General features: G+C 42.5%; 1 protein-coding gene across 2 annotated transcripts; it reads left to right on the top strand.

The window, feature by feature from the left end:
* The first annotated feature begins 1,318 nt into the window (after positions 1-1,318).
* Positions 1,319-25,992, top strand: LOC142399473 (actin-related protein 2/3 complex subunit 5-A-like). Of its 2 annotated transcripts, none has more exons than XM_075484178.1 (4): positions 1,319-1,570; positions 3,472-3,543; positions 17,856-18,032; positions 25,573-25,992. In XM_075484178.1, the coding sequence occupies exons 1-4, from the start codon at positions 1,430-1,432 to the stop codon at positions 25,633-25,635; spliced, it is 453 nt and encodes a 150-aa protein (XP_075340293.1). In that variant the 5' UTR covers positions 1,319-1,429; the 3' UTR covers positions 25,636-25,992. The 2 variants fall into 2 exon arrangements, with proteins under 2 accessions (XP_075340293.1, XP_075340294.1); XM_075484179.1 differs by lacking the exon at positions 25,573-25,992 and adding an exon at positions 22,603-23,595.

Below are 25,992 nucleotides of genomic sequence, written 5' to 3'. Positions count from 1 at the left end.
CAGATGTCCTTTAAATGGTGTTACAGTGCCGCCGCCGCGGCGGCAGCCCCCCCCCCTCCCCCCTTTCTGTCTTCTCAAACCCCAGCTGGTCGAGGCGGATGGCCACCCTTCCTGAGTCTGGTTCTGCCAGAGGTTTCTTCCTGTTCAAAGGGAGTCGTTTCTCTCCACAGTCGCCTCAGGCACGCTCAGGCCGGGAGATTGGACCGAAAAACAAAAAGTTTTCAGTGCAATCTGTTGGTTTTCTTAGCTAGGAAATTGTTTTTGAATTGGCTCTATATGAACGAATTGGATTATTTTATGAATTATGATTATTATTAATTAATTGAATTCCAATTGGCTTGAATTGGACTTACTATCTAAGTGCCTTGAGATGACATTTGTTGTATTTGGCGCTATATAAATAAAAATGAATTGAATTGAATTGAATTTTTAACATGCACATGAACTTGATGGTGTATCATAGAGTTGGTAGGGAACAGCAGTGAGGTCATCACCAGGAAAACCTGGAGCCTGCAAGAGGATACAGAAATAAAGCAATCTGAACATGCACATGATCACAATAGATGTGTGACTGTAGTTAAGATTACCTGAAAAATCTGTTTTTCTCATTGTAAACTGTATGAAAATGAAAAACTTACAGGTATGTTGTTTCTTTATATACTGACACTAAACATTTGAGTGTTAGCTGAACCCGCCCACCTCCTGATGTCCATTGCAATGGACATCAGACTTTGAAAAAATCCTATGAATTAATGATATGATATATATTCAAAATAACTTCAAATATTATCACTTGTAACTGTTACAATTATACTGAGAGCAAATTTATTTGGCCAGCATGAACATAAATTGATATTTTTGTTTGAAAATGAACACTTACTCTTTCCTCTCTGCAGTCGCTCAGCCATGCTTGTCTTGTCTGATGTCTGTCACTCTCTCAGAGCTCAATGCCATGAAATGATTGTGATTGGATAATCAGGATCCAGTCAGTAACATGCACTGCTGGCATCATTAAATTACATTGGTTTAGAGACAGAAATATGTCATGAAGGGTCTGAAGGGGTTAAGGAATTTTTTTGAAATACAATTCGAAGGATAAGTGAGAATATGAGGATTGGAAATTGTGTTATTTATTTATCTATTTATTGAATGAAATTCTAACTGCTGTGAGAAGGAAGAGACAATGCACCAGCCACTGGATTCCATTCGACTAAAGAAGAAGAGGATGAGGAGGAGAAGATGAAGGAGGAGGAGGGGGGCCGGGGCGCTGTTGTCTGTGTGCCGCGTTAAACGCATGAGAGAGGAAGAGGGGGGCGGGGTGGGAAGAAAGGAGGAAGTAGGGCTGTGGACACAGCATCTGCTGGTGCTGCTCTGCTGTTCTGAAGACAGCATTTTTTTCTTTAACATTGGCTTTCCTTTCGCGGGTAGAATGTCTAAAAACACAGTGTCCGACCGCTTTAGGAAAGTAGATGTGGATGAATACGACGAGAACAAGTTTGTGGATGAGGAAGATGGGGGAGAGAACCAGGGTGGCCCAGACGAAGCAGAAGTGGACACTCTTCTCAGACAATATCCTTTAACTCTGAACATGTTTGAACATGTTCTACCCGCAGCAACGCTAACAGGCTGATTTACGTTTGGGAACTAGTTCGGTATCTTGTTGTTAGCTCAGGTCTACACCTGTCGAACATACGTTCATTTTTTTTATCAGTTCAAAGTACTCAATCTCGTAGTAATTTGAAGTTCGACATAATTAAGATTTAATGATACAGCGTGTTCAGTTAGCTGTTCATTCACATGAAGGAGCTGTCAAAAAGTGCCGCTTCCGGGTGTCTGTGGCAGCAGGGCGCGGTGCTATGGATGTTTTTCTGTGCCCTCACAGTTTGAATACGAATTTCAAATATTGAATTTTTACAGCATCAAAATCAGACTTTGAATTTGAAAAACCAACAGTGGAAAAAAAGAATTCAGTGGAAAAAAATTCAACTTCAAAAAATTCAGTGGAAAAAGAACCAGACTCAACATCCGGGTAAACAGGGAGAAGCAATCGATCCCTGTCTCAACTCATCAGATCAGCTCAATAGATATATCTATTACTCAATTTTACTAATACAAATGGCAAATAAAGTAAACTCACTCACCGAAGCACCATCACCCGCGTTGGTGGACATGGCTGATCTGTCCAATGGAGCGTAACCCGATTGGCTGCCGTAGGATGAATTGAGACGGGGATCGATTGCTTCTCCCTGTTTACCCAGATGTTAAGTCTGGTTCTTTTTCCACTGAATTTTTTTTTCCACTGTTGGTTTTTCAAATTCAAAGTCTGATGTGGATGCTGTAAAAATTCAATATAAGAAATTCGTATTCAAACTCTGATGGAACAGAAAAACTTCCATACGGTGCCCTCAAAGTTCTGAGCTTCTTTCATTATTCCAGAGCCCATTTTAAAGTTCTGTGTGCTGGGATCACAGATAAGTTACCGGCCGTGGAACATAACTGATGTTTCCCTGTCCATTCGGACTAACACGTTTTATTTTCTCTTCCTCATTCTGAAACATTTCACATCAATATCACTAAGAAGTCGACATGTTGGCCATAAAGCATCTCTACTTCAGCTTTTCGTTTAGTACTTTTAGCTTTGCAATCGTTTAAAAATGACATTTTGCAAAAACATTTCTTATTGTCATTTAGTTTGATGAAGATAGATTTTATGTATCCTATTGTTCTTTTATGGCTCCCATAACTAAATATTTGTCATTTCACATTTCCCAACTTTTACACCTTTAAAAGGGCTCATTTCAAGACGAAAGGTTACTGAACGATTTGGATGTTTTTATGCAGCCTTTAGATTATTTTTGTCCATGTAAATCACTTTTAAAGAATTTCATCAGTGCACTCCATAAATTTTCTTCTTGAAGAATACATATGTTCTTTTTTTTTTTTAGGTCCAAAAACAAAGAAATGAAAAAAATAATAAAACCGTTTATAATCCCTATATAATGTGTGTTACAGAAGTCCAGAAGTAGTAAACCAAACACTGGTTCTGAAATGGGTGGAAGGGGATGGTGTTCCTTAGGTTGCAGTTTGACCTTTGACATTACCATGTCTGCATTGTCTGTTGTCTCTATAACAGCATTTTGTCTGAAGTCCTTTTAAATGAAACTAAATAAATGTCTGTGGTAAATGGACTGATAGGGCTGTTTGTACTGCAGGTGTATCTGATTATCTTGTTTACAAGCCTCAATGATTAATAAGCAGAAAATATAATCAATTATTGAGAGTTAGTTGGGTAAATGGCTAGCTAGTCTCCTGCCACTAAGTAGCTTTATGATAGCCCTCGGTTTGCCTTCTAATTTAAGAAAAAGTAAAAATTTTGACTCCCTCTTTCTGTCAAATTGGCCGTGTGTATTTAGTTAAGAGGGGATGCTCATGTGTCTGTCAGTGTGTGGTCCTTGACTAATATTTTGCAAAGGGAATATGAATGGGGCTCTCCATGCTGTGTTGATGAACCCTCCAATCAACACCAAGAACCAGACTACCAAGGTATAAGCATCTGCATGCTGTTCTCTGTGATTGGTGATATTATGAACTTATTCATGTGTATTGTTGCCCTGCATCATTGTCAAGTGTCAGCAAGAATAAAGCTGTTGTGCCTCCAAGAGCAATTTAACAACCTGGAACAAGTTCATAGCAATAATAAAGCTCCCTGTATTCTTGATCAAAGAGGAAAGTAAAGAATCAGAATCAGAATCAGAATCAGAAAAGGTTTTATTGCCAAGTAATTGTACATCACAAGGAATTTGGCCTGGTCTATTTGGTGCCATAAGAACAAGACAAAAAAAAATATATAATAATAATAGAATAAAGTAATAATAAATGTAAAAGAATTTTTTATTTTTTTTTTTAAATATGTGCAAAGTATTTTTAAGAAGAGTGCGTTAATGTAACGCACTCTGTACTGACAGAAAGACAAGACAGAACGTTAATATAACGTCAATATATAAAGTGTCAGTGGGGATAAGGGGTCATGTCAGTGGGGGGGTACAGCGGGCCTTGTTGGTGAGGCCAACTGCAGAGGGGAAGAAGCTGTTCTTGTGGCGGGAGGTTTTGGTCCTGATGGACCGCAGCCTCCTGCCAGAGGGGAGTGCCTCAAAAAGTTTGTGTCCAGGGTGGGAGGGGTCGGCCACAATCTTGCCTGCACGCCTCAGCGTCCTGGAGGCGTACAGGTCCTGCAGAGATGGCAGATTGCAGCCGATCACCCTCTCCGCAGAGTGGACTGGGGAGTCTGTCAGGGTGATGGGGGTGAGTGGGGCTGGGCTCTTCCTGTAATCCACCACCATCTCCACTGTTTTAACAGCGTTGAGCTCCAGATTGTTCAGCCCACACCAGGTCACCAGATGGTCAATCTCCCACCTGTAGGCGGACTCATCCCCACCAGAGATGAGTCCAATGAGGGTGGTGTCGTCCGCGGACTTCAGGAGTTTGACAGACTGGTGACTGGAGGAGCAGCTGTTGGTGTACAGGGAGAAGAGCAGAGGGGAAAGAACACAGCCTTGAGGGGAACCAGTGCTGATGGTCCGGGAGTCTGAGACCTGTTTTCCCAGCCTCACGTGCTGCCTCCTGTCAGACAGGAAGTCTGTGATCCACCTGCAGGTGGAGTCAGGCACGTTCAGCTGGGAGAGCTTGTCCTGTAGCAGAGCCGGGATGATTGTGTTGAAAGCAGAGCTGAAATCCACAAACAGGATCCTGGCGTAGGTTCCTGAGGAGTCCAGGTGCTGGAGGATGAAGTGGAGGGCCGTGTTGACTGCGTCGTCTACAGACCTGTTGGCTCTGTAGGCGAACTGCAGGGGGTCCAGGAGAGGGTCCGTGATGGCTTTCAGGTGTGAAAGCACAAGGCGCTCAAATGACTTCATCACCACAGAGGTCAGGGCGACGGGTCTGTACTGTAGTCATTAAGTCCTGTGATCCTTGGCTTTTTTGGGACTGGGATAATGGTGGAGGTCTTGAGGCAGGCTGGTACGTGGCATGTCTCCAGTGAGGTGTTGAAGATGCCTGTGAACATCGGGGACAGCTGATCAGCGCAGTGCTTCAGGGTGGAGGGAGAGACAGAGTCTGGCCCAGCTGCTTTGCGGGGGTTCTGCCTCTTAAAGAGCTTGTTGACATCTCTCTCTAGGATGGAGAGAGTCGTTGCTGTGGTGGGGGGGGAGGGGCTGGTGGGCTGAGGTTGGGATATGGTGTCACGGGGGATGGTGTCAGGGCTGTCCCATTGTCTCTCGAAACGACAGTAAAACTCATTCAGGCTGTTGGCAAGGTCAAGATTGTCCAGGGAGTGGGGGGTTTTCGGCTTGTAGTTGGTCAGATGCCTGAGTCCTCTCCAGACAGAGGCAGAGTCGTTGGCTGAGAACTGTTTTTGGATTTTCTCAGAGTACAGACGTTTAGCTTCTCTCACCCGCTTGCTAAACCTGTACTTGGCCTCTTTAAATCTGCCTCTGTCTCCACTCCTGAACGCCTCCTCCTTCACCAACCGTAGCTGTCTGAGCTTCGCTGTGAACCAAGGCTTGTCGCTGTTGTACCTCACCGTGGTGCGTGATGGTACACAAATGTCCTCACAGAAACTGATGTAGGACGTGACAGCCTCAGTAAACTCGTCCAGACTGTTGGAAGTAGCCCTGAAAATGTCCCAGTCGGTGCAGTCCAGACACACCTGAAGATCTCCCACAGCTTCACTGGTCCACTTCTTGGATGTCCTCACAACAGGTTTAGAGAGCTTTAACTTCTGCCTGTATGCAGGAATCAGGTGGACCATGGCGTGGTCAGAGTGACCCAGTGCAGCTCTGGGGACGGCGTGATAAGCACTGCTTACTGTGGTGTAACAGTGATCCAGAATGTTCTCCTCTCTGGTCGGGCATTTAATAAACTGTTTGTATTTGGGGAGTTCGTGGGTGAGATTTCCTTTGTTAAAGTCACCGAGAACAATAACTAAGGAGTCCGGGTTTGTCCGCTCCACACACAGTATCTGGTCGGCGAGTGTGCGCTGTGCCTCCTGCACGTTAACCTCCGGTGGAATGTAAACACCGACCAGTATGAATGAAACGAACTCACGGGGGGAGTAGAAGGGTTTGCAGTTTATGGAAAAAGTTTCCAGAACAGGAGAACAGTGCTGTTGAATTACTGTCACGTCGTTACACCAGCTACTGTTAATATAGAAACAGAGACCTCCACCTTTTTTCTTGCCGCTGAGTTCTGTGTTGCGATCCGCTCTCAGGAGTTGGAAGCCTGCCAGCTGCAGGGCCGAGTCCGGGATCGTTTCACACAGCCACGTCTCCGTGAAGCACAGAACGGAAGATGAATAAAAGTCTCTGTTCCTTGCCAACAGCAGCTGAAGTTCGTCTACTTTGTTTCCCAGTGAACGCACGTTGGAGAGAAATATTCCAGGTAACGGTGTGCGAAGTCCGCGTCGGCGGAGGCGCACGAGCGCACCGGCCCTTTTTCCTCTCCTCCGGCGTTTCACTGCATGAACACAGGTGAGGGCAGCTGAGGCCAGAATGTCCAATAAATCCACAGATGAGGCGATAAAAGTGGGGAGTAAATCATCAGGGGTTGAGTCCCTGAGGTTCATGAGCTCTTCTCTGGTGTAAGAGCCCCCGGTATTATAACAGAACACACTATTAACAGACAAATTAACACAAAACAACGCGCACCAAACGACCGTGGCTGCCATCCGCGGCGCCATCTTGATAGAAGGAGATTGACAGAATTCTTGGTGAGAGATTTTTTTAATGTTTTATTGTAAGTTGACTGTTTATATAGTCCTTTTTTAGTCTACACACACTTAAAGCAATTCTTAGTCAGTATAAAAGCTCTGTTTCATTAAACAAAGGCAGAATCCAAGGCTTCAAAACAATTTCAGTACAGATATCGAATACGAGACATATGGAATACAACTAATAAAATGAAGGAACCTGTAACAAATAAAGTAATATGTCAGAGGCAAACCACAAAACATTCAAAACGTATTTTACCAGTACACTTCTCTATTACCACTGAAGTAGATTAGGAAATCTCAGCTCAATGGAGACATCGGACTTCTGAGCTGGGCAGGATATGATGCACACTTCCAGCGTCATTAACCACTTTGGCTGAGTAATCACAAATGAAAAGTTAAATGATATTGTTCGGCAAAGATTACACCAGAGGTACGTTTCACGAAGCAGGTTTAGTGAAAACTCTGAGGTGATTAACCCGGAAATGAGGGAAACTCTGAGTTTTCCGTTTCACAAAGGGAGGTAACTCAACCCAGAGAAAGAGGGGTAACTCTAGCCTGTTTCACAAAGAGAGGTAACTTAACCTCTCGGTCAGTTACCGTAGTAACAGACTCTGAACCTAACCTGGTCGGGACCAGGTTTTATTCAAGAAACCTCGAGTTTCTCTCCGCCCTCTTTCAGCCACACACGATATTTGATTTCCTCATTCATTCAGTCAGCAGAGCGAGTTCTTCTACTTCTAGAAGTCCATTAGGCACAGTAGGAGACAACTTTTTTCACCAACATGTCCTTTTGACAACGATCCCGTGCAAGGTGCAGCATTATTGCGCAGAGAAATAAATATTCGTCGGAGATGGTTATCAGACCATCAGATTTTTGCATTTACAGACAATTATCTCTTTGAGCGGCACCATCAGAATGTGTTGGGACAAAAGAAAAAAAGACAAATAAATATTTGTATGAATAGGCTTAAAAAATACATATATAGGCCTATTATATTTTATAAAGACACTTGTCTCTTGGGGTTGGGCCACCACCCGTTTTACAGGCATCTGCCTTCTTTCTGTTGGCTCAGTAGAAGTCTGTGTTAGTTTAAACAGGCTTAATTATTTAACAGAACATGATATAGATGATGACTCTAAATTGTCCTTAGGAGTGAGTGTGAGTGTACGGTTGTTTGTCTTGTTTGTCTTTATGTGGCCCTGTGATGGACTGGCGGCCTGTCCAGGCTCCAGCCCCCCTGCGACCCGACTGACGGATTCAGCGGTATAGATAATGGATGGATGGATGGTATAGATGAGAAGACATAGTTTATGTGTGTGAAAACAGCATTATGTTGGGAATAAAATAACTGCACAGTCAAATAGCCACTTAATATTTACTTTACAGTGTAAAACATGATCAAAATGAGCCTCCATGCCGAGGTCTCACCTGTTTGAACAATGTTTTTATTTTACATCTTAAATTGCTGCCAACTGCGCTTCTCCCCTGCGGGATTGCACCTAAATGAAAAAAATGAATGGGCTACCATTCAAGCAGTTTCCCTGTAATATTATTGGGATTGCAAAGGACTACATTTAAAATTACACTTTTGCTGCTGCAGCGGTGTTGCACTTATTTCTAAAAACGTATTGAAACTCGCCGTATGAGCGCATTAAGATTTCCAATTCCAGGTTGGTGAAAAACATAGCCCCTCCTCTTCTCCGTTGCCATGGTGATTCGTCGAATCGGGGCTCCATTGATGCTGGCTTTTTAAAGTTGTGGTGCACACGCAAAACTCAAGGTGAACCTACTCAGAGTTGATTAACCTCACTCAAATCAGCGTTTCTGGAACCGAAAACTCAGAGTTTTCTGTCTAAGAGTAGATCAACTCAGAGATCAGGAATAGACTCAGAGTTGGTTGAACCTGCTTTGTGAAACGGACCCCTGTTCTGTTTAGGCTTAATGAATTGATAAATGAATGAATGCATATAATAATAGAAAAAAAATGAAAGAAAACATTAAATGCTTTATAACACAACCCAACCTTAAGGACTCAACTTGCTACATAAGACATGACTGGAAAAAGGAAGTTTCCGTCACAGGTTTCAGTCTTTGGAAACCCTTTCAAGTTCAACTTACTCTCAATTAGAAGAATATGAGATTAGCTGGGAAAACCTAATAAGCTTCTTGTTATATTATCTGAACTCTGAATTAGGGCAGTCCTAGCACGTGCTTCAGGGAGTGATGATGTAGGTCAAAAAGTGAAATCTGTAAAAAACTGAATCCCTTAAACTATGAGACTTTGATACGTACTGCTGAAAATGGCATCGTTAGAGTGATGTTAGACTTTTCTTCTTTCTTTTTGTCTGCAGTTTCATGTATGTATCACAAACTGCATCTGGATTTTCTGACCTAATTTGGTCTGTGTTCCTACAAAATTCAAGGAAATAAAAAAAGATTAAAAAAACGGTATCAGCAAGTAAACTGTCACTCCTCATCACCTTTGGAGGTTTCTCCCACTTTTAACCCATACACTGTACAGATGTTCCTGTGCACTATCCCCATCCCTTGGTCATTGTGTTGTAAGTACACTAAACCTCCCTTCATTTTCTATCCTGCTACTATGTGCCGGACTGTCGAGGAGGCGTCTTTGTACAGCCTGAGGTCATGTTTGGTGTGGTAGATTCCAAGCTCTATTGCTCTTGTGCTCACCGCCTGTTGTGATGAGTAGTGCATCAGACCAGCCTTTTCTAGCCAATAATAGGATCTCTTGATTTCAGCCACTTCTTCAGTCTGGTGGTGGTACATGCCATGCAGAGGTGTATCCTTGGTTCGCCCTCTTCCTCTACCTCATTGGGTTTCAGCTGCCTGAGGTCTTTACTTAGCATCACTGGGTGGGCCATCTTCCTAATGCACTCCTGGATCTTTGCTGTTTCATCCTGGATAGTGGCTCTGACATTCACTGGCCCCCGGCCTCCGTTCTTCTGCGTAGTGTGCAGTCTCAGGGTGTTGGACTTGGGGTGAAACTCTTCATGCATTTTGAGGAGCTTTCTTGTCTTCATACCAGTGGCTTCTTTTTCTTCCTCTGTCTAGGTTATCATACCCGTGGGGTATCTGATGACTGGCGTTGATGGCTCTGACTTCATTCTTCCCATTCAGCGGACCCTTTGAGACCTGCCTTAATTACTGTAGGTACTTGGATATAACTAACTTCCTTGCAATCCCTTTATGGATGCCATTTGCCTGTGGTATCCCAAGATATTTGTAGCTGTCCTGAACACCTGTTATGCTAGCCTGTGGTAGTTTCAACCCCTCCGTTATGATCATCTTGCCTCTTGTTGATACCATTCGGCCACACCGATCTAACTCGTTCCTGCGCGCCCCCCATTTTCACGTTTTTTGCCAAAACGACATGCCCAAGTTGTAAACAGCACAGATCCCACATCTTTTGAGACTCAGAGATGTGTCTGGTATCATTGGAAAGGTAACAGGAATTCTCAGGAATATTATAAAAGTGTCTGTGTGATGCTGTGTCTTACTGACCCAGAGTGGGAGGGGTTAAGGCTCTAGCATGGTTGCCGCGTCTGCTCGCGCGAGCGGTGTTGATGACGTCACGAGTTCGTGCCCGCCATAGGACCCTATATAGTGGCGCAAGTCGTTGCGCGCCAGTAGTTGCAATTTTCTCCGTCACAGAGGTGGCGCTGCTACGTGAAGGTTACCTCTACTCTACAACCACGAAAGTGGAGAAGAAAACAATGCCGCTGTCAAGAGCAGGAATACTGTAATTAATGATACTGCTGCAGTTTTCGGATCATTTTAATTTTTTAATTCAGTTAAAAGAGGTGAAGGTTTGAAGCCCCCGGCATCAACAGAGTCTCTGCCCTCTTCTTTGCCTTCACGTATCTGTCCCGTAGCTTCTTCCACACATTCTTACAGAACTCTCCCTCTTTCCCCAAAGTTCTGCCAATCTCTGTGCACCAGTTTGGGGAGTTTACTTGGTCCCTGTGCTGTTTCACTGCAGTTTCGTACAGCTGCCTGTACAAACGCACCTCCTCACTGAGCCTGGTCTCACATCGGTCCATCAGGTTCGTTGTGCTCGGCGCCGCCAAGTTACAAAAATCGACTGGTGCACGACAGCGCGCTGCGCCGTCTTTTCAAGGGAAGCGCCAGGCCTGAAACGTCATTTTGACGTCACGGTGCGACACCGCCGTGACAGACGCGGCAACCATGCTACCGCCTTTAGAATGATGGGGTTGTTTCCCCGTCCATATGTTTGCCTATACATTAAATTGGGTAAAGCCATTCAGGGACCTCTAGGCCTCTATAGACACAGCTAGGTCAGAGCCACATGTCTTGACTTCATGCAGTCCAAATTTGGAGTCAAAAGACCAAAAAATGAATTGTTCAGAGGTATTTTTCAACAGGTATGTCTATGCGTTTTCCTTAGTTCCTTTTTGGAGTCTCCAAAAGGACACTTGGTTACCAAAGCTGTATAACCAGAATCAAACAATAATATAATATAATATCTATCTATCTATCTATAACAGTATCAATTACAATATCAAACCAATATCAAAATCGCAAATCTCTTTGTGTGTTATGATTCAATGCAACAATCTGTACGCATTTACATTATGCACGTTACGCACCACACGGGGCATTTCCCCAATGATCGATAACGTATGGATTTGTTTTGGCACATACAAGCTTGATAGTATAGTCCCATACACCGTTGGAAACGTTAGACCATTGGCTAAAAGGTTATCAACTTGATTTCCATGGAAATTGCCATTGGCTGGAACTACTGTTATTCAAAGTACTATTGTGGGTGGTGAAGACGCGTGTCCTCATTGGCTTTCAAGACGTGTACTGCCCACTAACCATGCTCCGATTGGCTTGTGTCTGGTGTCAATCGAAGCTACAGTACCTGACACACCTCCACATTGAGAAATTTGTAAGCAATGGACTGGCATGTGACTCGGAGCCTGCTAGATATGTTACTATCTGCGTCTTTAGTCGCCCACAGTATGTTTTGCGGTTGGACAATACATCAACATTGTGAGGAGAGGATTAAGTTTATAAGAAAAGGGACTTCATATTTCATAACCATGGATACTTGGCAAGCTTTGCAAGGTGTCCGCGAGTCACGAAAAGGTTTTGGTGGATAACAGCAAGGCTTGAAAGGTAGGTTGAGATGTCACACTGAAACACGTTAGCTTAGAGGCTAGCTGAGCTAACGTCTGTTACTGTTATGGCTGTGAGCAACCATTTGATTCGGGAATGGTCTTGAATGAATCGGGTTAATCTCAGCTTTCTAACGGTGTATGGCATGGAATATACTTGTTAAGGGATGGCGTTTCAGGATTGAACTAAAGTGCATACCGCCCAATTCCAATCCCAAGTGTACCGCTGACGGCACATCGTGCAGTAACAGGCTAATCCGAATGACTGCCTACATGAAAGTAATCAAAGCGATGCTTGCAGTTTTCATTCAGCCTCTCTTGAAAGTAAATATGATTATGTTGGTGATTTTCATTTGTCTGCTCCAGAAGTGTTGGGAGGTGGTGGTGGCCCCCTCTGATGTCACTCTTGAAGATCACTAGCTACATTTCAAAGGAGCATGCAGCTGCCATCAGATCACACACAGCATTGCCTTGGCCCTGGAGTTTCAGATTGAGCTCATTTAGATGTCATCATTTCTCAGAAAATTCAAGTACTGCCTGGCTTTGGGATTCTTTAGTTGGAACAAAAACATCTCCAGCTTTCTCTTGAGAGCCCAGAACCTCTCCAGAACCCTACCCTTATTCAGCCACCTCCAGGGCTTAATTTGGGAAAAACCAGGGCTAAACCTCTTGGTTTTGGCCTGCCCGTGTACCGGAACCTCTCGTATAGGAAAAAATATTAATATTAAAAAAAAGTTTAAAAAAATGTATAAAATAAAACAATTATATTCCGAACAAATCCCATGAATTTAATGTTGTTTATTAAGATAAAACGACGTCATTTGAAAGACTTTGAGATCTGTTGTTGATGCACTGAAAACTACTGGTCATCAAACCCCACTTTGCAGACAAAAACTTTTGAAATTTGCGGCATCTGGAGAGCAAGCAGCAGAGAGGAACAAAGATTTACCTTTTCAATGCAAACATGTCAAAAAGACAGTTGAAGTTTTTCGAAAAGAAGGAAGAGTGGGATGACGCTTTGAAACGAGTCAGAAAAGCCACGACAAGCGGCGACAAGGGCAGTTGCAGCGCTAACGCCGCAACCGCTAGCCAACTTCACCGACAGCTAGCTAGCCAAGCCAGGGCAGGAGGCCGGTACCGCGGCAGCAGCAGGGCAGGTTGCCCGCCAGCCTGTGCTGTGTAGTATAGCCTAAAATAATTGTAAATTATTGTCATAACATTTATACCATGGATATTATTTGAAATGAAGGCTTGTAAGCCCCACAGCATTGTCAGTGGGCATGTTGTTTTCAGCAACGTTTTCTGTATGCATTCCGGGACCTGTGCCCGTCTTGTCAACCCTGTGCTGTAGGGTGACCAGATGTCCCGAAAAATTTGGGACAGTCCCAAATTCTAAGCTTTTGTCCCGAATCCCGAATCTGGCTGTACTTGTCCTGAAAATTAAACTTATGCCAAATAATTACTTTTTAACCCCAGGTAAAGTACACATCTCAAACTAATGCTACTGCCGTCTGTGCCACCTAGAGGCTGCTTGCTTGCGCAGCCCCAAATGTTAAGTGGCTGCGTGCTGCCCCGGCTACAATGTATCTATTTTGTTATCTTTAGGACATTCTAATTCCATTCCATTGCAACAGTAAGCGCGAACAATGACCGGCGCGAAAATTCACTTTCACCGACAAACAATAGCTAGCGAAATGGCAGACGAAGAGCCACACCACCAAGCAAAAAAACAAAAGCGACAATGCAGGTACAGGAAGGAATGGGAGGGCAAATATTCATGGCTTACAAATGCATTGACGGATGAATTTAAGGCGTTCTGTAAAGTGTGCAGGAAGGAGTTTGGCGTTTCCCACGGAGGAGAATCTGATGTTAAACTGCATGCTTGTAGTAAACTACACTGCACGAATGCCATAACAGTAGGAAGAAACACGCTGGTGTCTTCCTTATACCAATACACTGGAACTTGCCATGATATTACCGGAGTGTGCGTCTTTTATTGCAATTATACCCAATCTACACTAGAACACCGACAACAAAGCATTTTATTACTGTACATGTAAGTCAGCCCACCCGTGCGCGCATGTGTATGCGCGCACGCCCCGTCCCGAATTTCAGCCAACCTCATCTGGTCACCCTACTGTGCTGTCATATGTACTTTGCGTTCCGGCACCTTGTGATTTACAAATTAAGCACTGGCCACCTCCATTATTATGGAAGAGTGAGTCATTATGGGCAGCATTTACCTGGTAAGAAAAAGAGTGGGGCAAAAAGCTAAGATTCGTTGTCTCACAAGTTTTCAGATGTTTATGAGGTTCAACAACTTGTTTCCTGCTGCCAGTATTATTCTGTGTCTTACTTGCCAGAAAAATGAATAGATTTGGAAATTGATTCCTTTTGCTGTGAAACAGGATTTTTCTGTGTACTTGCATAATCATTTCATGACGTTAGCGCCCCACCAACACCACCACGCAATGAAAAGATAAATCAAAAAATGAAACCAAGAAGAAGTCACCTCAGTGAGAAATGTGCACAGCAGATGATGCTGAACGGCAGAGAAGGCTCTTGGTTATTTCACAGGCTTCACAGTAGTGTCCATGGCATCTGAATATTCTTTTCTAAGACTGGCACCCAGCACTGACTGGTGTATTATGCAATGATATGCCAGCAGGTTGGGATGTTTTTCTTTACACTGAGCATCCTTGATGCTCATCATGGTCATCGGCCAGCAGCTTTGAACAGGAGAATATTTCTGATCTCTCAGGAATCACTTGTCTTTCCTTTCCTTCAAACAGAGCTTCAGCTACCTTATTTAAACAGTCCTTGATTACCTTTCAGATTTCTTCATAGCACCCAGACCACTTGGAGAGAAGCCTCTGTAGCTTTCTCTTGCTGTGTCATCAATCTCACAACACAACTTGTTTGTAGATTCATAGGTTTTGTTGCCCTCGCCTCTGTATTTTGTGGATATTATTTGTCAAAATGATGTGCTTTCAGTTATATCCTTTGAGTTATAGTTGCGTCTTACATGTCCAGCCTTTACTACTCCAATGGTCTTGCAGTAAATTCAACACATTGGCATCGAACTAAACTGAGGCAACATAAACGTGTATCAGAAAATTCAGTTTTTCCAGGTCTACTTTTTTTTTATTATTCTGCCATACTTTCTTGTCCGCTATTTCAGTGTGACTGACACCGACAGAGGATGCTGCTTTCTCACTGGTCTTTTAGCTCTGTGCTGACTTTCTAACGTTCGTGCGCTGGCTGGCTGACTGTCACTGTTACCGTGGTTACATTTTAATCGGGGTACACTGTGGCCAATAACACAATAGACATCTAAAACGTGTTCAGATCAACAACGTATTAATAATGATAAAATATAAAGAATCATTTTTCGTAAACGTATCGTACCAATGCATTCCTAATATAACGTATGAGCTGGGTCCAGATTGACATGACTGTTGGTCCAGATCCGGATTGGACTCTGGACTTTGAGAATCTACGATGTAGAGAAAGGATTTCTTGTTGTCAGTCCAAGTGGTATACTGATTTGTATGTCTGATCTTACAGTCTCTGCTGATGGTTCTCATTAGCTGGTGAATTTTTGTCGTAAAGTGGGTGTTACTGACGTCATCGTCGTGCTACTACCACAGACAGCCCACAGACAAACACACACAGACTTTACGACAAAAATTCAAAATTACAGTAACCCGGATTTTTTTAAGTAAGCGACGCACCTCCACGTTATCAGTGCTAGTGTACAGTAATTAATAAATTATAAACAGCATAGTTTGTGCCTGTATAACGTTGCCCATAGGAAACCGTTTCATGGCCGAATATCTCAAGAGAGCAGCCAGACGCCTCTCGAATATCTTCGGAACAGCTCCAAATGACCAACAACAAGCAGGGGTGAGTAGAACATCATGTTATAATGTGAAATCAAGGGCCCAATGTCAAAAAAACGGTCTTGTCCTTTAAGACCAGTGTTTCCCACACAGAGGCTGTGTTCGAAACCGCCTACTTTTCCTACTATTCCTACTAGTCATACTTTTTTAAGTTCCCGGATGTACACTAGATGCATACTAGATTCGCCGAAATGTTGAGTATTCATCATGAGGTTACTTGTCACACTCAAACTACCCAAGATGCAACGTAACGTGACGTCGTCCATCGCCATTTGAACGGTAAAATTCAGTTAACGGGACGAGAGCAGTCAAAACGGCGAAACCGGAAATGCGTTGCTCACAGCGGCTAGCTTTACTAGCGGCGAATTCGTGGGAACAAAATTGTAAATAGCCGGTATTTTGTCAGATTTTCAACACGTTGGGGGTCTAAATGACTACTTTCTCGCCTGAAAATGTTTCAAATGTTGCTAAAGTTATATATTTACAGAGTTTATAGCTTAAGCGAAATCAGCTTTTCAGGCCGGCTGATGTCGGCTCGGGCAGGAGTGAAGTGCACTGTGTGTAAACGCTCTGCATGCTGTCTGATCGATGAGTATGCCGTTTTCAAGTATGTAGTATGTAGTAGGCGGTTTCGAACACAGCCATAGACTAATTCGTGGCGGTGCGCCACAGATTAAACACCGGCCGCCACATATTGCGTTTCGTTATTATTATTTTTTTTTAACGCTATTTAAAATATACTCGTATTTGTTAAGTTGCATTTCCTTTCCCTGCTCTCCCTCCGTCTCTCTGTCCCTCGCGTCTCTCTGTCCCTCGCGTCTCTCTGTCCCTCGCGTCTCTGTCGCATAGCCTACTCACACACACAGCCCCTCCCCTCCATGCTTCCCTGGAAGCGTGGAAGCTTGCTAGCTTCAGCGTTGCGTTAGATTAGCTCAACCGAAAGAATTCACGAAAGGTTGGTATCACGTGCACCTTTATAAAATCACACATTAAAAAGTCCTATAAAAATATTTTATATTTTGAATACAATGTTGTCCCGTCCCGTCCCGACCCATAGCAAGCGATTACGCCTTCTTTATAAAGTTAACTAGTCGCAAGTTTGCCGTTAAAAAAAAAAAAAAAGTTGTTGGGTTGTCGAGGTCTAAACACTAGCAGCTGTGAATCAAATAAAGTAGTTTTTTTAAACTCTTACACTGAATGTTTGCTGCTTCAATCCAGATGAGTATTGAAAAATATTTACCGCGATTGAAAAAGAGACGTGCGTGTTGAGGATGAGGAGCAGCCTGAACCGGAGGTATCAGTCTGAAACAGCTGAACAGTCCCACCAGTGTAATTAGCTATGTTATTCATTTGTTTACAATGAAGATGTGAATATCTGCAGAAAAGCCGCACCTGTGTCACCCACCATGACACAGGTGTCACACATCCTTAAGTCCCCCATAAGTTTCCTTGATGGAGAAATTATCCAGGTTCTTAACTCCCAATGTGACATATATGTCACATTACAGATCTCTGACAGTGGGGGGTGGTATTTTGGAAAAAAATTCTGAAATGGGTTTTATGTGGTCTATTTAGTCTGTTATAACCCCTTTAATTTTCATTTAAGTAGAAATGGGTCTGGGTTCTTATGGGTTAATACAATAAAGTTTTGTGTGACCAATTATTAACGAAGGAATTATTTTGAAGAATTTTTATTTTTTACACCCCCCCCCCGCCCACCACCACACATTGCCTTCACATCTGTGGGAAACACTGAAGACGTTTACTATCGTATAATATAACATGCTTTAGCTATTACCTCCATTTCACTAAAGTGACATCACAGGGAGTAAAGTCTGTCAATTCAGTTTGATTTATATGGTGCCAAATTACAATAAATGTAATCTCAAGTATAAAATCTAATTAATACAATCCAATTCAAGCCAATTAGAATCCAATTCATTGTAATACTGTCATCGTTTAGATGAAAAACTATCAGTTATATAAACATTTAACAACACTGTGCTTGTTTCTTATGTGTGCAGGAACGGGCAGAGCTGCTGGTTGTCAAAGTCCTGAGCAGTTTTAAGAGCAGCGACATAGAAAAAGCGGTAGGCTCTCTGGACAAAGTAGAAGTGGACCTGCTGATGAAATACATTTACAGAGGCTTTGAGAAACCTTCTGACAACAGCAGTGCTGTCCTTCTGCAGTGGCATGAGAAGGTAAGTGTGTGACAGTGACAGAGGATCAAACTGCTAACTGCTGCGGAGTGGGACTGTTCCACAGCGCTTTGCTCAAAATTATTTTTTAAATGTGGCTAAAAGGGTCTGAAGAAGTATAAATGTTAATAAATCTAGCTGGTAATGGTGTGACCAACTTGGATCAATTTTGGAAGGATTGCTTGTTTTTTATTCAAATGTATGCACATTAACGGAGGGAGCCGACGATGTTCCAAGTGTTTATGTGTGAAAGAGAGAGGAAGTTTCACATTTAGTGCTGACCTGCATCCTGGGTCATCTGATCCCAAGTGAACAGGGCTCAGTTAGTATGTTCACACTTGGCATTGCAATTTTGTCAGACCTGGGCTTGAAAAGAGGACTCAGATGCAGATAATCCAATTAGACAGAGTTTATTTAGATAATTCTAACCACCAATACGATGTGATGAAAATAATCAGCTATGAAAATGTAATTCTATATATGATATAAAACCTAATAAACAAAAGAGGAAAAACAAACCAAAACTCACTCTGCTACGAGGAGGGCAATTAACTAAGAACTATAAACCAAAAATCACTCCCTAAGAAGGAAAAACAACTTCGTACTAGAAACAACAAATAAACAACTAAATGTTCCTAAAAATCCGGAGTCTCTACCAAATCTTGAAACGTTATCTATAACAAAAAATCACTCCTAAAGGAGGCTATCAAAAATGGCTGTGAAAACTTAGACTAGATTACAAAATTTACAAACAAAAAATCACTTGCAAGGAATCAAGGCTTGGTAAACGAACGAGCAAGGCAAGGTTTTCTGTGACTGTGGCAGGCTCGGGTGAACGACAAAATGAAACACTCAGGCACAAGACAAAGGGAGACGCAGACTATCAGACACATGAGGGCAACGGGAAACAGGTGCACACAATCAGGAATCAGGGAAGACGCTCCAACGGGTGACACATGAGGAGGGGCAAGTGACCTGAAACCAGAGGAGAGTTAGGCTGTGTTCAAAACCGCATACTTCTCCTACTACTCCTACTAACTTTAACTTTTTTTAAGTTCCCGGATGCATACTAGATTCTCCTAAATGTTGGTGTAACACACCTGAAATATTGGCTAAAGCCAAGTATGTGTTGATATGTTTTGGTGCACCAATATATGTTTTAAATAAGAGTTTTAATAAGCATCTAATGTAATGTATTGTATTTATAACATTGCAGACAACTTGTTATATGAACTTTTATTTTGTTGACGGAGTATTATAGCTTCCTATACGGCCTGCTGTTCGGTTGACAGGGTTACCAGGTTGTCATGGGAACGGGAAGAGGAGCGTAGGAGGGGATTGTGAACGGGAGAGACATCTTTCAATACCGAGTTGGAAAAGAGTTTAATTAGTTATTTTTAAGTCAACATGTCAACTACAGACGTTTAGGAGAAAGAGCAGTTCGACACACTGTCTTTCTGTGTCCGTTTGGTTTCAGTTCTTGAGTTATGTTTCGTTTGAGAAGTTTAGTTCACTTTCTACCGTTTGACAGTTGGATACTTTCTACCGTTTGACACTGACAGTTAGATAATGCTATCTAACGAACGGCCAACTACGGAGACTCCGCTAGCCTGTTAAGACCGGGTCGCGGTGTTAAGACCAACAGAGGAGGCTACTTCGTGTCAGAAAACCGTTACCTTGGATGGTCATGGAGTCGGTACTCGGGTGACATCGGTGGATGTTGCGTTTGTGGATACGAGGTGGATTACATTGTCGGCTGTCTGTGAGTAAGCGCTTCAGGTCAATAGACGGTATGAGCTCCATCGCGCGCCATCAGGGTACCCACAATAACTTTGCTTAACCCCGGCCGGGTATTTTTCTTTTTCTTGTTTGTGTATGGTTTTGTCAGTGTCCTGCATTTCTTGCCATTGTGTTTGGGCTTATCATTTTCAACTGTGGGCTCAAATAAATGGTTATTAGTTTAGTATAACTTACGTAATGTTTTACTCTGTTTTATTTATGTGTGATTTATCAGCTAAAATATGAACAGTGTGTGTTAAATGAATCTCTGAGGTGTAATTCAGAGTGGGGGCTCGAGAGCAAAACCTTAGAAAGCACAGCAGTCATCAGTAAACATTTCTACTGTTTACCCCAGGCCTCTGGTAAAGTGAGTAATCATCTCTAGACCGTAAATAGCTGAACGCCATACAATGCTGATGAGCAGGTTGGTTACATTGGGTATGCATCATGAGGTTACTACTCATACTCAAACTACCCAAGATGCAACGTAACGTGACGTCGCCGATCGTCATTTCCTGTCAAAACGGCAGTTTCAAGCTAGCTACAACGAGGGTAGGTTCACTTCCTGATTTCAAAACAAAAGCACCAATTGTATCGTAATGGCTTTCCCTATGATAAAAGGCAACGGGTATTTTATTTTGTGAAAATAACTGGAAGTGCGTTGCTCACTGCGGCTAGCTTTAGTAGCGCCGAATTCGGGGGAACAAAATTGTAAATAGCCGGTATTTTGTCAGATTTTCAACACGTTGGGGATCTAAACAACTACTTTCTCACCTGAAAATGTTTCAAATGTTGCTAAAGTTTACAGAGTTTAGAGCTTAAGTGAAATCAGCTTCAGGCCGGCTGATTTTGGCTCGGGCAGGAGCGAAATGCATTGTGGGTAAACGCTCTGCATACTGTCTGATCGATGAGTATGCAGTATGTAGTATGTAGTATGTAGTAGGCGGTTTCGAACACAGCCTGACTCTTCAAAATAAAACAGGAAATGACAAAACATGGAGACAAGACAAAAACCCCAACTTGACCTCACCGTGTGACAAATTTATTCCCACACACATCACCCAGGATCACTTCAGGATGCCCCATATGTGCCCTTCATCAGTGAGTGGAGCAATGGGACTTCAGACGCTTGTTGCTTTTGTAAACTCACAAACAAAGCTGCTTTCTGAACAGTATCAATGTTCAGACATTAGCTTTTTTTCAGATTTGCCTGAGTCAGAGTTATTGTGAATTCAGTAACAAACACTCCAATAAGCTCAGTTATGTAATAGACATGATGTGAGCAAAGTAATGAAGCACAAGATAAATGATGTGTTATCTACAGTCACCACACTGCTGTTGAGAAAGACATGCACACTAAAGCATTTGTGTGTGATGTTAAGCACACAACCACTCACTGGTCAGCTGGCAGCTGTTTTCCACACAACGTTTCTGTGTACCCACATACTGTGTATGTGATTGCACATGCCACATAGCATTGAAAAGCTGAGGTTCTTCTGATTCTGGGATTCTTTTTTCCCTAAACAAATGATGTCTTCAAAATAAATTGATATAGATATTCATGAAGAAACTAAACAGTTATATTTCAAGAAGTTATGTAAAGAACTGGGTGTGTGGTGATTTTGAATATCATTTTAAAGGAGATTTATTTTGAGGTAATAATAACGTCAGTTTTTGCTCATGATTGCTGCCATATTGTCATTGCATAATTGATGACATCACATGGGGTGTGTATTGGAAAGTCTGACCGATATAAAGTGACCTGAAAAAGCTGGTGAACATCAAAAAGAAAGCCCTCAGAGAGGAAGACAGATTTATTAAAGGATAAGACCGTTTTTTTGACATTGGGCCCTTGATTTCACATTATAACATGATGTTCTACTCACCCCTGCTTGTTGTTGAACATTTGGAGCTGTTCCGAAGATATTCGAGAGGCGTCTGGCTGCTCTCTTGAGATATTCGGCCATGAAACGGTTTCCTATGGGCAAGCTTATACAGGCACAAACTATGCTGTTTATAATTTATTAATTACTGTACACTAGCACTGATAACGTGGAGGTGCGTCGCTTACTTAAAAAAATCCGGGTTACTAATTTTGAATTTTAGCCGGATGAATAAATAGGCAGCAGGTCTGTGGGCTGTCTGTGGTAGTAGCACGACGAGTACGTCAGTAACACCCACTTTACGACAAAAAAATCAAAATTACAGTAACCCGAATTTTTTTAAGTAAGCGACGCACCTCCACGTTATCAGTGCTAATGTACAGTAATTAATAAATTATAAACAGCATAGTTTGTGCCTGTATAAGCTTGCCCATAGGAAACCGTTTCATGGCCGAATATCTCAAGAGAGCAGCCAGACGCCTCTCGAATATCTTCGGAACAGCTCCAAATGTTCAACAACAAGCAGGGGTGAGTAGAACATCATGTTATAATGTGAAATCAAGGGCCCAATGTCAAAAAAACGGTCTTATCCTTTAAGGACTGTTCAAAAGAAGAAAACATGGAGATGTACATCATAAAGCTGGAAACCAAGCTCCATCCCAAAAATAGAGATGAGTGGTCCGGAATGAAAAAGAAAGAGGCTTTAAGGTGAAAGAGGATAAGGCTGATGGAAGCCTGGACAGTCAGTGAGCTAATCGTGTTCTGATAGGTTCAGATCAGATCAACACTGAGCATGCTCCTCCCACAGCTCCAGCAGCACAGAGCTCACATCCTACCTGCACTCAACTGTCTGACACCCTTCACCTCTGTCAAAGATCTTAGCATAGCCTCACCAACACCTCCTTCCACAGGACACAACGAGACCTCCTCTGCCTCCCCCTTCAGCCTGTGTGTCTCCAGCAGTTTGAACCAGAACTAGGCTGCAGGTCCAGGTGGTGTCAGCCCCAGGGTCCTGAAGACCTGTATGGAACAGCTATGTGGGCTTCTACAGCACCTCTTCAACCTAACCCAGCAGCAGACCGGGCTCGATTTACGCCCTGGGCAAACCATCCCTTGCCGCCCCATCAACACAACAACATATATTATTTGTATTATTTTATTATATATAATCTTAAATACAAAAAGGTACAAAAAGATACCACATGTAACTTACAAAATGCCATGTCAATGTATATTAGAAGTTATTTAAGTTATTTCATTTAGCATATAGCTTATAACAATAAAACTAATTCACACAGTCAGGACTTCTGTGTGAATTTGCACTTGTTGTGTTGCAAACACAAACCGGACCAGGTTGCCTTTGGGTGAAATTATCTGCATGAGATCATGCCTCAATTCTAATTCTAGTTCAGCGAAACTAAAAATCAAAGACAATCGTGGCTAATAGCAACATATTAGCAAGAGGCTATTGCCTACGTCACTCACGTCACTGATAGAAATCTGCATCTCTTTATCTTTTGCCCGTTTCTCCTCTTCTTCTCTTTCTTAACTGGGCACCTGATGGCTTCTTTGGTCTTTCACCATGATGATGATCCATGATGACTCCACATTATTACCTTTGCTTTTCCCATTAACGCCGTCCGTTCACCCGTCAATCAGCCGGAGTCATGTGACGTAAACACATTCACGTAGATGACTGCCCAGATTTTTCTTCATTTTAGGAATGAAATACAGTTTATTTGGATTGGAAGCAGATTGTGTTGTGTGGCCTGGGATCAGTCTAACACCCCCCCTCGCTCTGACACACACAACCTGTATGACTCAGCAGCAAGGTGATGTGACAATGAGGGCGCCCCAGCGCCCACTCCGCTAACTTGACATGGAAATGAGCGGTAGTCTAGAAAACTAGCGATTTTTTTTTTTTTTTTTTTTTTTTTTTTTTTTTTTTTTTTTTTTTTTTTTGTTAATTAAAAAAATAATAATAATTTACTTTTCTCCCCTTGTGGGATTTGTCTTGGCTTGCCTTGTCTTGGCTAAATTATAGGATAGGCTAGGCTTAGTTTGGCTAGGCTAATGTAGGCTTTGCTTGGCAAATCTATTCTTGGCTTGATTGTCTTGGCTAATCTAGCCTTGCATTGGTTTGTCTTAGTTAATCTAGCCTTTGCTTGGCTAATTTAAATTTGGCTTGGATTGGCTTGTCTTTGCTATTATAGGTTTAGCTTGGTTTGTCTTGTCTTCGCTAATCTAGTCTTGGTTGAGCTAATCTAGGTTTGACTTGCCTTGGGTAATCTAGGCTAGGTTTGGCTAATCTATGTTTGTCTTGGTTTGGCTAATCTAGGCTAGGTTTGGCTAATCTATGTTTGTCTTGGTTTGGCTAATCTAGGCTAGGTTTGGGTTGGCTCAGCTAATTTAGGTTTAGCTTGTCTAGGCTAATCTATGTTTGGCTTGTTTTGGCTAATCTAGGCTTGGTATGGCTTGGCTAATCTAGGCTAGACTTGGCTAATCTCATAAAAAAAATTTGAGTATTTCACTTTAGTGTCCATTCTGCTCTAAAACGTTTTTGAAGATCCAGCATTTAATATTAATACAGTTGAGCATATTGTGAACAGAGGTCAGGTCATCAGAGGAAAATAAACACACCCGAATATGAATGATTGAATACGTTATGATTCCTCAGGATTGTACCATGTGTATATAAGGCTAGAGCAATGGCCCAAAAACTGACCCTTGCAGAACCCCAAAGAGAATTTTTTTAATTAATCAAGAGTCATGGTGTCCGTATCCTGTTTTCACATTCAGAATAGTTTTAAAATAATTTTTTCATTAGATATTTGCCTACCAGTATCAAATAGTTTGTTGTTGAATTGCTGTTTGTGTCAATCACCTAATATATACTGTATATACAGTACAGAGAGCAGCATCATGCCACCTGAATCAACATATGTCATAAGCCGCTTTCGGACAGAGTAGTTATAAGAACGCAGTTATCAGAACTGTCCTACTCGAATTTCGTTCTGATAACTATCCTTCCCCAGCGGAACTGTTTCAGTCTGCATTCGCACATGAGTTGGGACCTGATAGGGACTGATGCGCCGCGCGCAGCCGTCTGCGTCAGTGACGTGTTACGTTAGCCGTTTAGCGCCACATTCAACAACAAAACAAAACAAAACAAAACCGTTAAAAGTAAGGAGAGAAGAAAAAACACCACAAAGAAGCTAATATGGAGAGCGGGGAGGCCACCGTGTTCATGGTCTGCATGATGGTGATATTAATCATGGACAATCACATGGGGCGTCTAACATGGAGGCTGGAAGAGCTCACAGAGAGAGTCAGGAGATACTTTTCATTTCATGAAGGAAGAAAGGAGAGCAGAGCGCTGCAGACAAAGGAGACAAAGTGTAAGTTTAACTTATTAAACACCCGCCGGTTGTGTCTGTGTCTATGAGGAAACATTTCAGCCGTGATAGCATGACATGGGGCGTAGCTACCGACCACCACACACCTCCGTCAGATCCGTTCTATAGAACCATTAAAAGACCCAGCTGAGGAGAAGGAGCTAAATAGTTATAGGAACTAAGGGAGAAAGCCCCGAGTTCCTGTATGTCCAAACACGGGAGAAAACGGCCCCGTGGATTAAAAGGTTATTAGAACTGCCAAAGGTTCCTACAGTCCGAAAGCAGCTATAGAATCAGGGCCTTCAGACTTTTTTTATTCTCACTCTCCCTCTAACACAGCACCCAAGTCTATCTTTAACTCCAGATCAAATGGTTGTAAATTAGAACCTGGTTCTGTTGTAACTTGCATAAGAAATCACTGGTTTCCAAAAATGATTTAACTTGGTTTAAACTGTTGACCTGCCTTCAATTTGTGTGTTTCCTCAGGCTCTGGCTGTGGGAGGAGTTGGCTCTATTGTCCGAGTCCTGACTGCCAGGAAGACCATCTGATGATCCCATAACCTGTGGAGTCCAGACACAAGCAGACAGTCGTCAATAACCAAAGCTGACATTCTTTTTCTGGATATTTATTTTGTACTGAAGCTGTGTGTCTTCCTGACACAGTGCTGGGCTTTTCTTCTCAGTCTTTTCTCAGCCTATGACTCATCCAGGTTGAAGAAATGGAAATAAAAATAATTCAAATCCCGGTGCCTGCAGGTATTCTAACTTGCTGAACATGTTTGTTCATTGTCTTTTATATTTATACATTCACCAAAACTACACCTTGTGTTTCCTGATCTCAAGATGGCATTGCTCTTGTGGATGTTTTTCATATCTGAAGCAATGAAAATAAAGTGCTCAACCTGA

Source organism: Odontesthes bonariensis, chromosome 14 (genome assembly GCF_027942865.1).
Source record: "Odontesthes bonariensis isolate fOdoBon6 chromosome 14, fOdoBon6.hap1, whole genome shotgun sequence".
Taxonomy (NCBI): Eukaryota; Metazoa; Chordata; class Actinopteri; order Atheriniformes; family Atherinopsidae; genus Odontesthes; species Odontesthes bonariensis.
This window is presented reverse-complemented; position numbering and strand designations above follow the sequence as displayed.

Coding starts and splice junctions, on each gene's coding strand:
- LOC142399473 (XM_075484178.1), top strand. CDS start 1,430: ATGTCTAAAAACACAGTGTCCGACCGCTTTAGGAAAGTAGATGTGGAT. Junction 1,571..3,471: donor TGGACACTCTTCTCAGACAA/TATCCTTTAACT, acceptor ATATTTTGCAAA/GGGAATATGAATGGGGCTCT. Junction 3,544..17,855: donor CCAAGAACCAGACTACCAAG/GTATAAGCATCT, acceptor TTATGTGTGCAG/GAACGGGCAGAGCTGCTGGT.